Genomic DNA, 14496 nt, shown 5'->3' with positions numbered 1-14496 from the left:
AATAAATGCTTAACCTTCTATTCATCTAATAATTGTAGAATTAAAACTAAAAACAAAATATTAAACAGAACAACTGGTTTCAACATTGATAATAAGAAGAAATGTTCCTTTCGCCCTAATCAGCATATTAGAATGAATTCTGAAGGATCATGTGATCATGAAAAACACATGTGCTCTTCATGTGAATATTTTGCCATCACAGGAAAAAATTACATTTGAAAATATATTCAAATAGAAAATGGTTATTGTAATAATATTTCACAATATTAAAGGTAGGGTATGGGATTTGCAAAACGGGCAGCAGATTTTGAAAATACACAACTCAAAAGGTCCTACCTTCTTTCCTCCAACGCTGGCCCTGACTCCATCCATTCGAATAACATGGACGCGCAATCATGCATCTGCAAAACTCAGATGCGCGAGATTGCACTTACTCTCTCTCTCTCTCTCTGTACCGGTGCGACTTGCACTTAGCTTTGAGTATGCGCACGAAGGGGACACACGAGCGTGAGGGGGATGGGAGGTGGGGGGTATGGTACGACCGTTTGATTGACGCACCGACTGTCCAATGATTCTAGGTGGTCTTGGAAATGATTGGCTGGAGTTTTTCGAGTCCTGCCCGTTCCACAGATTATTAAATTGCTTAATTTTCATTTCAGTGCTTCTAACTCAGTGGCTGTAAGTGGGTTAGGAATAGGATTTCAAGTGATTTCGAAAAAATGGTCAAAAAAGAAAATCACATACCCCACCTTTAAATAAATGCATCTTTGGTGAGCAAAATAGATTTCTTTCAAAAATATCAGAAAAAAAATGTAACGACCCCAAACTTTTGAAAGGTAGTGTAAATGTATTTAGCTGATTAGCAGGTCATTTTAGTGTTTTGAATTTAGCATAAATGTAATTGCAAACACATCTTTGACTTGTTCTTTAATTGAGCTAATTATAATTAGTGCAGACTGACCCTAACCCCTTTGGCATTTTTAAACTTTAATTAAAACATAATTTGGCCATTTTATGAACCGTACTTGTGAAGACCATCCTCATGATGAGTCAATTTTAAGTGGTTTGTTTATGTCTGTATTTGTGAGAACATTTTGAGGCCTTTGCAAATATAGCACACACAAACGGTTTAGTTAGCGCTAATCCTTTGGGCCCTGGTTGGTCCTTAGTGATTTACTGTCGACAGTTTACAGAAAATGCCAGAGCTGTTTATTTAGCAATAAACTGGCAGAATGAAGACTGAGGACATCTCAGAACATACACTTATAAACACACACAGACAATGAACTGCCTATCACAAGCTGCACTTAGTCTTTTATTTATGGCCGTCTCTGGCATGCCTTTCGCTAACTCTGCCTTGCTTAATACAATCCTGATAGACACTCAGATATGTTGCTTTTATCACAAATAATATCGCTAATGCTTTCTCCTCATTATTATTTACCCCTACCTTGTTTATCAAAATCTGAAATGTAATATTTTTTTTCTGCTGTTCTTGAGTCTTTTATTCCCTAACTCTTTTTAGTCATTTTAATTTCCTGTTTCGTTAAATCAAGCTGCGAATCTAAAATTATTTGACTTACTCTCTCCTCTCGTCCTTTGTTACTATAGCGACGGCTGGGAGATGCTGCCAAGAAGGCCATTAGCAAGCTGACTACCAGGACAGTAAAAAGAGGGGACAAGGTGAGGTCTTTTGATGTCATTGCTTGTTTATTTTTCTCAGGCTCATGTCCATGCCTGTTATGGAACCGTTTCCTGTTATGGAACAGTTTGTGTAATTCTCCATTCATAATGCATCTCCATACTCGAAAAACGACTCACTGGACACGTACACACTACAGCTAAATATGGTTGCCACTCTTCTTCCAAGTGCTTAGTCACATTCTTTACGCACACATCTTGGTTATTTACAGCTGCATTCGAGAACTAAATGAATTCGTGAAAAATACAAGTAGTTACAACCACATTTACTTTAAGTGGAAGTTAAAGTCCAAGTTTCTCCCACCAGTCTTGCAGTCTAGCAACAACCCATACATTACAGTCCAGAGTGCATGCTGTTTAAAAGCAGACGTCTGAAGAGCATAAACAGAACACGACGCCTGGAAATTGCTGGATGATGATATGCATCTGATCACTATTATTACATCAGAAAAGGCAAACTCAGAACAGGTTAAACTGTTGAAATCCATGTTTCAGTTTACATCCAAACAAACAGCACTGCTTTTATGTAATGTGACTAGGGATAACAAAAACTAAAGCACAGTAAATGCATCATCGCTTGCATAATATTATGCGTCATAAACCTTTGGTTGATAGTATTGGTTCTTTTATATTTATGACTGATTGCTCTTAATTTAATCAATAATTGGCCGTTTAATATTGGTGGTTGACCGGTTAGGTTCATCTCAGCAAGTAATCTTGCTGATTGTACCACAGTCCAAAGAGACATTGACCCGTGTAAAGGTGAATGACTGTCAGGTGAGCGAGTCAGGGCCGTGAGACTTCACAACTGTTAGGTTTGGAGAAGGGGTGGAGCCGTGCCAGTCAGTGCATATCATAGCCCAGTCAAGGTCAGCTAACATCACCTATGAATAAAACATCAGTGGCCTTGGAGAAGTGCTGCAAGAAATTGAAACCTTTCATCTGAGAGGTCATGCTCAGTAGAGATTGAGTGAGAGAACGTCTGTCAGTCTTCCTCTACCTCTCTCTCTCTCTACTTTTTCCTTTTTGATCACATACACATTTTCGATCAGTTATGACACATTTTCCAGTGATGAAGCATCTTTACAGCTTCACTGCTTTTGGCCGAAGACTCTCGGCCTCTGAGTATTGGCCAAGTCCCTCTGCAGGGACCGGCAGGACCGCAGTCGATGACTCTTGCGCTAAGAGGGGCCCATTAGAAACCGAACACCACTCACCACAACATAACCTTGACCATGCAGAGTAGACAGGACACTGCCAGGTGACGGAAATAGCGTCTAGAGTAGAGAAGGTGCTTCCAGGAAGAACAAGGCAGAGTGTGATATAAAACCTAGGAGGATTTTTGTCACTTTCTAAATGGCCCCATTGCCCAGGGAGGTCGAGTTAGCTGGCTGAGTGATGCGTTGCTTGCTACTAGAGGTATATTTATACTATGATGATAATATCTAAATAGTATTTGAAAATTGTACTGCTCTTTGGTGTACTTCATAATACTAAGTCTTACAGGAATTCGATTATAGAGTAAGAATATCATACAAGCAGTTATTGTAGCACTATACACTAGAGCTGTTAATTGCCTAAAAAATTATGGAATTAATTAAATGATATACTGATAAATAATACAATTATTATTAGATAATAATAGAGTATTATTTATATACTATTGTAGTATTTATGAATATTTTGAATTAGCTCTCATTTTGATATTTTTAGTTTACCTTTTAATAATTTTGTTATTTGCTTTTGTAATTTTTATTAGTTATTTAGTTTAGGATATTAGAATGTTTAGGTTTAATTTATTAATTAATTTATTATTTAATTTAGGTTTTAATAAAAAAAAAACTTGATCAGGACGTCCTTACTACATTTATTCGTGCCCCGATCCGAGTCATTGAATATTGAGTATTTGCCGATACCAAGTCCCGATCTAATACTTGTATTTTCCTAGTGCTTGGTGCACACTTCAAGCACATTAAAGTTATTAAAATCAATCCAATGTAATCAGGGCCGGGCAGAGAGTTCCTCAGGGAATCTATCACTACAGAGTAATTCCACCTTTACTTTACTTTACACCTCCACAATTACTATAGTAAATGGTTATTGTGGTCACAATTATGAATATGGGACTGGGTAGAGTATCCAAAAACTGTACTGTAAAAGTAAAAGTACTTAGAAATATTTACTCAAAGGAAAAGTAATACCGGTAATCTTAATAGTTAAATAGTTAATTAAAAAAATCCAATGAAAAAACTACTCAAGTAGCTAGTTACTAGTTACTTCGGATCATAAATAGGCCTATGTATGTGTGTGTATATATATATATATATATATACAACATGATATTATTTAGATATTTTTTATTTAAATGACTATTATTATCATAAATAGCTATCTTTGCAACCAAAAACAGAAGAGACAAGCATTATTTCTACCATCTGTAGCCTGAAAATCATTGCCTGTCCTTTGGTTTGTCTAATAATCCAAATGTAGTTGTATAAGTTACTATGATACAATGTCGAAATAAAGTGAATCTGCAGAGTTTTGCATTCAAAGGCATTTACAGGCAGGGAACCATTGACACAGAGAAGAAAGAGTTCACATGAAACTCTTCACATGTGCTCGCGCTCATGACCGCCACTGAACATCTGAAACAACGATCAAATGCACATCGACGGATCTTCTTCTGTCTGTTCTCCAAAATGTAATCAAATGTATATTTCTGCAAGCATGTTTAAACTGCTTAACTGTGTCTAAGGCAGGCAAAGGCATTCGTTTTCAAGACGATTTCACACGCCACTGCGTGATACACACAAATGGTCGCAGGATGGTGGGTGTTCATTTCATAAACCATGAACAATGGTAGCTTATTTAATGTATAAATTAAGGGTATATGTCCAAAAAACTGGTAATGTCATACTTAGTGCTATTGTGGCATAATAATCTGTTTGGTTGTAAAATGTATTACCTGAATGAAATGAAATCGAATGTATCGTCCTGTGGAGTCGTTCATTCACAGACAGCATACGAAGATGTTCAACTAATAAAGATATTCATCGCTGGCAAACGATATGATGCATTTGCAGATTTGCTTTCACTTGACTGTAGGTTCACGGCCACTTCATCCAACGCTCTTAAACCTTCCTGTTACGACTCGAGTGTTCAAACTGATTTGCGAACCAATTTAGACCAATCTGCCAACTTGTTTGATGAAGTCTTTGAACAGAATCGAGTCAAAAGAGTGATTCATTTGTGAATTGAGCATCGCTCATGCCCCAGAAAAAAGATACAGCGCGCTTGGAATAAACTACGGATTTAACAACATGTATTGCATTCAAATAAAGTAACGAGAGGAACTTCGCCCAACGTAACAAAGTAAAAGTAGTTTTTTCATTAGAAATATATTCGAGTTAAAGTAAAATTAATTACCCACATTTAAATCTACTCTTAAAAGTACAATTTTCCCCCAAAAATACTCAAGTAAATGTAACAAAGTAAATGTACTTCGTTACTACCCACCTCTGGGGACTACTGATTTAAACTTCTTGTATTTTATTTGTATAAGCAAAACAATTGCAACAAAAAGAAAAAAAGTGGAGATAAGATTAGAAAGCATGAAGGTCACGGTGTCAGAATGCCAGTCTGTCAGACAGAAGCTCGAACATGCATTTCGTGCATGATACCTGTGTGACCTCTGATGTACAACTCTTAGGATCGCCGATGCTACTCAGTTAAAAACACGCTTAATCGGCCCCTATACAATCCTTGAGACCGGCTTGGGACATCCCTACATTTTAGTAATTCATCTTAAATTTTCCATTAGTTGCGAAGTGGACACTTTTTATTTTTATTATTATTAAGTTTTTCAGCTAATTCTTATATTTGATTTTATTTCAATTAATGAAAACAATTGTTAATAGTTTTAGTTAATGATAACAACACTGTTTATCGCTAAAATAAAATAAAACAATAAGCAGATACACAAACATCACTATACTAGATCATTTTGTCATAATCTGTCTTTTCTTAATTGATACTAAAGGGTTGTTATAACCTGAAGCTTAGTAAGTCCATTTGTAGAAATACAGATCACTAGTCACTCCTACAAGTAGGCAATGTTTCCTCAGTGATGTCAAGATCGGCTTCAGACTGACCTCACAGGTCAGTCAAATGACAGATGGGCTGAAAGCGGAGCCAGAGAAATACAGCATCTTTGACACATTGTATCTACTAAATCTGCTGAACGATCTCCTGCTCTCTCCTGCTCACTCATCCTGCAATAAATAGATGGATACACTGTTACAGCTTCCCATAGTTTTCTCTGGAAGTTGACATGAGTTTCTAGAGCTACACTGATGAAATGTTTTCCACACTACTTTCTGATTTTACTCTATTTATATTCCTGTATTTTTGGGATCTGTGTTAGGAAATTATTTGACACAAAATACAGTCAGAATGTTCAGAATGGCATGCTATCAAACCTCATATGGAGTATGCAGTATGTGTACGATGCAGGGTATGCAGATCTACGGTGTTCATGGAATACCCAGATGGCCTACCTCATTTGCCAAAATGTGCAGCACACAACCACTTCATTCATTCATTCAGCGAGTGATAACCAACCATTGACTGCTCTTTTTTTGTGCCTTGACTTATTGTTTGATTGGACTTCCAGAAGTTAAGAAAGAGACTATTATGTGCAGTACGCCCTGTTGTATACAGTATTGCACTCACAATATATAAGATATATATTTTGCTATTGTAACTGCACAGATTGCTGTAGTTGGACTTTTTTAATTTAATCTGTTTGAAGAATTTAGTTTAGTTTCACTCTCTACTGTATGAAAGTATTATCTAAACCTTAAATGGTGAGCTTGAGAATAGCTGGGTGAGATGAACGCAAGGAGGAGGTCAAGAGATCAGATCAATATAGAGTGAAATGCAGGTACTCAAAGCATATTGCCTAGAGTTCAAAAGAATTTCACACTTTATACCCATTTCTCATAAATGCATGTCATAAGGCCAGCATGCATATTTAATAATAATGGGCTAGTGATGCTTAAGTATAAATAGTAGGGAGGATACAGGACCCAAAGTTCTGTTTCTGTATGTTATATTTCTTTATTGATTTGTTTTTTATTTTTATCATTTAAATAATAATACAATAAAAGTATTATTTTAAAATTGTTGTTGTTGTATAGTCATATTGAATAGGGGTGAAAAAGACATTTCTTCTTTTTTGTCCTTAGCTGATCACATCCATCAAGTGACGAGCAGCAGGACATTGCGATGGTCGCTTGGTTTCTATTTCTGTGTTGTTGTGCTAAGTAGCATTGGTCAAAAATGCAGCCCACATAATTATTTATTTTAAAAATGAAAGATATTCATAATTGATCAGTTTAGTATGTCATGTCACACAGCGTTCTTTTAGTGTTGTCAGTGGTCATTTATTGCATTTTATCTTCCAATCATTTTCATCAGTTTCTGCCTTTTAACATTTACTCTCTTTCTTGTTTGACTGGCAAATGATCCTAAAGCTGCCCTAATGTATCTTACGGGAGTGTCCTAATTTTACTTCTAATGTTGACAATTGCATTTTTAGCTACATTTTGACTTTATTATTTGTCTTGTTCATGTTTTTCAGGAAACAGAACCAGATTTTAATCATTGTGCGGTGTGCATCGAAGGTTATCAGCTAAACGATGTGGTCCGCATCCTACCTTGCAAGTAAGTGTCCTACCTTCTTTCTTTCTTTCTTTCTTTCTTTCTTTCTTTCTTTCTTTCTTTCTTTCTTTCTTTCTTTCTTTCTTTCTTTCTTTCTTTCTTTCTTTCTTTCTTTCTTTCTTTCTTTCTTTCTTTCTTTCTTTCTTTCTTTCTTTCTTTCTTTCTTTCTTTCTTTCTTTTTGTTAATGGATATTATAATAATATAGTAGTAGTAATGATTGCATTTATAATAATTTGAATTCAGAATTTGCTCAGGAAACTTCCCTTGTTATGGTGTAGATGAAGATATTTCTGTCTTCTTAAAGCTCCAGTCCGTAACTTTTTTGGGTTAAAAATGATCCAAAATAAATTTGAGCAAGTACATAACCAGCCAGTGTTCAAAACTATCTGCTTGCCGTAGCTCGATTCAAAACGGTAAGCTTGTAATAATGTTTTTAATTCCCGTGGTACTGGTGGATTTCTGCGGGAAATTCAAGCTTGTCTTTGCGTCATTACGTCACATCTGTACACATAAAGAAGGAGTCTCGGCTAGTAGGCTATATTGCGTGTGAGGATGTTAGAGGTGGAGATTTATAGCCTTTTCTCACAGCACTTGATATAATTAAACTTATTAATTTGATTGCGGATCCAGAAAGGTTCAAACGACAATCACCAACTGGAGATTCACCCGCTGTAAAATGCAAAAGACTTTGGACTGAGAGTTTGAAAAAAGAGACTGCAACCAGGCCCATGCGAAAACAAGGATAACAATCTGAAGGGCTTTAAATGTAGTCATGCAATGCTGATATTGTTAACATTAACAATTTGACAACAAAGTATAATTTGCACGGTTTGACGTGATATGATCGTTAGATTTAATCAGCGCGATTTACTGCAATGCTTTTTCCCCTTAGTTGGTCAGAACAAAGGTGGATGTTACTTGCTTGTTCAGATGACAATTTAGGGTGAAAATTCTTATGTTGGTCATACTTCCAAAAAGTAGAATCTGTGATGCCGAATGACAGTATCCACACCGGCGCGGAGACTGACAGACGCACATTCTCCTCAAAACATTGGATTCATCCGCGCTGTGCCATGCCGAGGTACAATTCACATAAAGTTTATAATTCCGCGAATAACTGCAATTGCAGATTTCGAACAGAGATGGCGACAAAGAAGAAAAACTGCGGACTGCAGCTTTAATAACTTAGCTTATGTTGTCCATGACAAAATCTCTTTGCATTACCCAGTGCAATTTGGTTTTGACCCCAGACTTTGAATAGTGGTCAAATGACATTTGGGGAGAGGGGGAGAGAGAAGGGGAGATCAGGGGTCACTTGCTGTTGTGAGATGTGATTTTGTTGAGGAAACATGGCACTGCTGTGGCTGTGAATCACACTGCCCCTGTCAGACCCACTCTGCTTATTTTTAGCAGCTCAGCTTCCAGTGACCTCTAGGCATCCAACACACAAACACAGACGCGCATTTATACTTACAAACAGATACACATTATTCATGCACACTGTATTAAAGGGATGCGACATGCAGTATGCACACACAAATACACAAGCATGCCCTTTCCTACAGTTTCAGACACCATCTGCCGAGTATGACCCGGTCACACAGCTGGAAGTCTGACTGCAAATTTTGTGGATCACCTTACAACAAACACACATACTGTACACGTTATAACTGCAACATGCAGGAAATCACTAGTTTTCTCACTATTGCTGTTTTTTTATTTCTTCCTCTTTTTGGCAGACATACAGTATTGTTGTTGCCACTGTTTTAGTAATTGAGGTGCTTCCTTTTAAGGAGATCATTCAGTTTAAGATGTTGTTGTAATTTACTCACCCTGATGTTGGCACAGACCTAAATGACTTTCTGCTCTCTTTTTTATGAAATAACTTGGACATTCAGTTAATATTTCCTTTTGTGTTTGATGCTACTGTAGAAAGTCAGTCATGCATGTTTGGAGCCACTAGTAAAGAAACTATCCTTTTAAGTACAGTATCAGTCATCTCTCTATGAAATCTGTCGTACCATTTCTCTTTTCATCCATTCCACACCCACTCACTCTATCATTATTATCTCTTTCTCTCCCACTTTCTGTCTCTACAACTGCACAGCAGCAATGAAGCGCTAATCCAGAGCTTGGTTAATTGCATTGTTCTCTGCTTACGGCTGAATCACTGCTTCACTCCAGTCAGATCAAATAACACACTCATGAGCTGCAGCCTGTACTGCCTCAGACAGCTGCTGACATCCAGCTACAAACCAGTCTCAGACTCTTAGTCATAATGAGGAAGGGTTGGATGACCATGTGGGTCTTACAAGCATTGAAGGCTCAATGAAATCAAACTTTTAGTCCATTTCTGTTCGCTTTCAGGTCATGTATAAGCTAACACACTCCCAAAAGGTGGCAAAATATATAAACAAAAGCCTATTGGCTATAGAAAAAAATAAAAAATCTTCCTATTTCTATACTAGATATGTCAACACGGGAAAGAAAACAGAAACTCATATTTGATTTCATGGGACTCCCAGCGAAACATCATAATCATTGATTGCAATATGTATGTTGGATATTTATCATATTTTCTATTCTTACTATATAATTCAATTCTAAATATTCCAAAAATATACATCAAAGAATTCTGGAGACTTGGGTACTGATACTAAAAATTCAGCTTTACCATCATAGGAACAATGTTATATTGTAATAATATTTTACAATACTACAGTTTTTACTGTATTTTTGATCAAATAATTGCAGCCTTGGTGAGCATAAGAGACTTCTGAGCATAAGTTGCCATCTTATCTTATTCCTTCTTAATGTGAGTGTCTCTGCTTTCTTAAGCATAAGCATCTCCAACCACAATCAATAACTCATAGCACAAGTAATGGCAGTACACTTGACCTAGCCTAGGCCATTCAATTTACGTCCCAGTGCATTAGCTTCACTGTTTCTCTGTAACTTTTTTAGGGGTGTGCCCTTTACTCCATGGATCTGTCTGACTGCATATGCATGTAAACATGCATGTGATATGGTAACTGTAAAAGAATACAGTACATAAAGATTGGGCCCAGACATATAGAGCTGGTCTGTTGTAGTTTGATGGCATGCATCTCTATAGTATAATTTGTGTTGTAAGCACCCTCATTATTAATTAATTTGACCCTTGTTTGCACGTGCTCCATCCAAGAAAATAAAGCTTTGTTGGAGTTTGTTTGCACGTCACTTTGTTGCAGGATAATTTCAGAAGCATGGGTCCTCTCAGCACCCGTTAGTCACAGTATGTAAGACGCACTTAGCATTATTTGATATCCTTAGATAACCCCTCTCAAATGTATTGCTGCTGCTGTATTCCACTATCTCTCCTGCCCAGTAGTTCTGTTCGGAAATCTTTTTCGAAACAACTTGTGGCTGAGGAACCTGCCTTTATTCTGGTTGGAACTATACTGTTTTCTATTTGAATGCATTTTAAAATGTAATTTATTCCTGTGATGGCAAAGCCTAATTTTCAGCATCATTACGCCAGTCTTCAGTGTCCCGTGATCCTTCAGAAATCATTCTAATACGCTGATTTGGTGCTCAAGAGACATTTATTACTATTATCAGTGTTTAAAACAGTTGTGCTGCTTAATATTTTTGCACTGACCCCAAACTTTTATATATTTATAAAATGAATTTGTATTATATATGTATTTAAAGTGTTTTGTTTCAAAAATCTGTGTGCATTTAAACAATGCTGTTTATTACTATGCATTGTTGCATGTGTGTATATAAATGACAATGATTAAAAATGTAAGAACTTTTAAGCATCATTTTAGATATAATTTACCCAATGATGCAGTGAGAAAGATTCCTAGAATCTTTTGAGCCACAATAACTGCCTTGTCTCTAGCACGAGTTTCAATGGCTGGCTTGTGCCGAGAATCTCCCTCAAGAAGAGGGTTTCCGCTGTCGAGAGCCCAGGGTCTTTCCTGGAGTAAACACAGCTCAGATTGTGCAGCAGCCGGATATGAGGAGGAGAAGAGACTCAACAGCTCTCTGTGAAAGCTCATGTTGCTGCTTTGAAGTCCACCAGCTTCTTGCTTTTAATCTGCCTCTCTCTCTCCTCTCTCTGGTTGTAATATAAATGGGTAATGTGCTTTTACGTGTAATGTCCTTCTTGCACCAGTGTTCTTAGAGCAGTTTCAAATATTCATCTTTGCTGCGAAGAATTATGGTGATATCAAAGGCTTGATGCTGCATTTCATGGTCTTGCATTGTTATAATCCAGCAGCCATATCACCCTGTAGCCAAAGACTGGTCGCCCACTGAAGCTAAGCAGGGTTGAGCCTGGATAGTACCTGGATGGGAGACCTCATGGGAAAACTAGGTTGCTGCTGGAAGAGGTTTTAGTGAGGCCAGTAGGGAGCGCTGCTCACCCTGTGGTCTGTGTGGGTCCTAACGCCCCAGTATAGTGACAGGGACACTATACTGTCAAAGAGCACCGTCCTTTGGATGAGATGTTAAACCGAGGTCCTGACTCTCTGTGGTCATTAAAACCCCCAAATTTGCCCAGTGGTCTCTGTCCATCTTCATGGCCTCTTAATCATCCCCATATATACTGATTGGCTTCATCACTCTGTCTCCTCTCCACTAATAAGCTGGTGTGTGGTACTGTAGGCGTTCTGGCGCTCTATGGTTGCCGTCGCATTATCCGGGTGGATGAGGAGATTCCCCATTCTGTAAAGCGCTTTGAGTACCCAGAAAATAAATGTAACGAATTATTATAATAATAGCAATAGAGAGATTAGAAAGATTTTATTCATGCATATTTATGTTGTTGCAACCAAATGTATTACACTGCTTTATTTATGGCTATCAAAATGTTTTCATCTCTTCTTTAGGCATGTCTTCCATAAAATGTGTGTGGATCCATGGCTAAATGAGCACTGCACCTGTCCCATGTGTAAACTCAACATCCTTAAAGCTCTGGGGGTTATGGTGAGCACACACACACACACACACACACACACCCTTCCGAAGACATCTCGTAAAAAAAAAAATCAACAAACAGGTTTTGTAACAATAGAGCTATCTTCTGGGAACAATTTTCCACAAAATGTGCAACTAAGTGTACACAACAGACACATTGATCTCAGAGGGTAGCAGGTTATGACTTTTATAAGGCTCTTATTTGATTTGTTATGATTCTATTATGATTTATCTCTTGAAAATAACATCAGGTCCTGTAGTTTGTTTGGGATGGATTGCCAGAATTATTACAGAACTGAGAATGTAAAGATATTACTGTACTGTATTACTTTTCGAACAGACTTGTGAAATATTAGAAAACTGGGATATTATTTTAGTATTGTAACGGTGAAAAAGGTCATACACTTCCACTTTAAGTTTCTCTCCAGGGGGGTGGTGATGGCGCAGTGGATAAGACACATGCCTTTGGTGTGTGAGACCCCGGTTCGAATCCACTGTGAGACACCAATGTGTCCCTGAGCAAGACACTTAACCCCTAGTTGCTCCAGAGGCGTGCGACCTCTGACATATATAGCAATTGTAAGTCGCTTTGGATAAAAGCGTCAGCTAAATGAATAAATGTAAATGTAAAAAATGACAAACAGAAGATGTGTTTCTGGTTACAACTTTACACATTATAATGTAATTTGTGCTGTAATCTTGATTTTGCAGAGGATTTATGATCCAGTAGCTCCCTCTGGTGGTTACTTTAGTCATTTCATGCAATTTTTCATGTCATGGCTGATATTCAATGCTGTAAATCTTACCTTTTTTACTTCTTCTTTTTTTTTATCTTGGGCTGTGATTTGTTAATATAATTTGACTAAGACATGTATGCCCTTGCAGCCCAACCTGCCCTGCGTGGACAACATGGCTTTTGACATGGACCGAATGTCCCGCAGTCAGACTTCCAGCCAGAGGACGGCGCTGGTGGACCTGTCCTCTGAGACCAGCATCAGCCTGGAGCCTCTACACCACTCCAGTTCCTCCCAGCTTCCCTCCGACGAAGAGCTCATTCCTCGCTCCGGAGAGATCAACATCGCTGTCACTAGTAAGATCAAGGCTTATTTTGTCTTAATTTGTCATTTCTGGAAGTTCTTTAAAGGGGAAGTGTGTCATTTCTGCATCACCAAACTGAATTTCAAAAATAATGGTTGTTTTCGAACAGACTTGTGAAATATTAGAAAACTGGGATATTATTTTAGTATTGTAACGGTGAAAAAGGTCATACACTTCCCCTTTAAGTTTCTCTCCGTCACCTTTATTTCCTCACCTCCCTCCCACGTTGTCCTTCATTTCCTCCCCAGCGGGGTTATCTTTCCTTCCTTCAGTGCGCTGACTGCATCCCTCCACCTGCTGCTGAGGCTGAGCTCAGTGATGTCAGCAGGTGTCTCTGCTCCACCACAGCGTGTCCTGCCCTTTCACTGCAATACATGTTTTGTACTAGACTTCTCACGTCACTGCGTGTTTGTCATAGCACTCTATGGTCTCTCCTATCACTCACATATAAAATGAATGTCAAAATTACATAACATTTTATAATGAGTGAGATAATGTACATTCAGCCAGTTATCATAAAAAAAAAATCACTTTTTTATAATAACTGGCTATACATTATTGCTTACATATTCGTAAAGTGTGACTTTGCCGATTTTACAGTGTCGGTAATAAATGTAAGTGAACAATGTTTACTCGTTTAATTGAAAACTATGGCAACAGGTTTCTCGCCTGTATACGTGACAGCGTTTTGCATCGGGGGTTTGGGCGGAGCTGACAGAACGGAAGTTTCTTTCAGTTTTTCCCCATCTATTTGGCCTCAAACTGTTCGTGGTCATCCAGTTGTCTACAAACACAGAGGTTTTTCAGCTTTTCCGTCGCAGTGTTCTTTCCGTATTTATGATTCTTTGCAGCCTTTAGCCACTGCTTACAAGGCGCATGATCCAAAGGTAACTCCCTCCCTCAAAACATTTACTCTTTAAATTCTTGCATCCAGAAACAAAAAGTCGACACCATTATGACTAAAAGTTTGCTAAGTATTTCCTACTAAAGCAAGGCGGTATTTGACTCTG

The 14496-nt window shown here is 37.8% G+C and overlaps 2 protein-coding genes and 1 pseudogene across 3 annotated transcripts in view; 2 read left to right on the top strand and 1 right to left on the bottom strand.

The window, feature by feature from the left end:
- tdo2a (tryptophan 2,3-dioxygenase a) overlaps positions 1–14496 on the bottom strand; it is a 263007-nt gene that overhangs the window by 230554 nt on the left and 17957 nt on the right. The gene's annotated exons all lie outside the window — the stretch shown is intronic.
- The window catches only part of rnf130 (ring finger protein 130), a 51310-nt gene that overhangs the window by 33135 nt on the left and 3679 nt on the right, over positions 1–14496 (top strand). For both annotated transcript variants that reach the window (XM_056261862.1, XM_056261863.1), the window contains exons 5-8: positions 1612–1683; positions 7343–7425; positions 12301–12397; positions 13274–13478. In XM_056261862.1, coding sequence (XP_056117837.1) covers positions 1612–1683; positions 7343–7425; positions 12301–12397; positions 13274–13478 — 457 coding nt within the window. The remainder of the gene's footprint in view (positions 1–1611; positions 1684–7342; positions 7426–12300; positions 12398–13273; positions 13479–14496) is intronic.
- Positions 11683–11799, top strand: LOC130095197 (5S ribosomal RNA; annotated as a pseudogene).

The sequence above is a fragment of the Rhinichthys klamathensis genome, unplaced genomic scaffold (assembly GCF_029890125.1).
Source record: "Rhinichthys klamathensis goyatoka isolate OS25496 unplaced genomic scaffold, OSU_Roscu_1.1 h1tg000186l_1, whole genome shotgun sequence".
Lineage (NCBI taxonomy): Eukaryota > Metazoa > Chordata > Actinopteri > Cypriniformes > Leuciscidae > Rhinichthys > Rhinichthys klamathensis.
The sequence above is the reverse complement of the archived record's forward strand: the minus strand, read 5'-3'. Positions and strand labels throughout refer to the sequence as shown.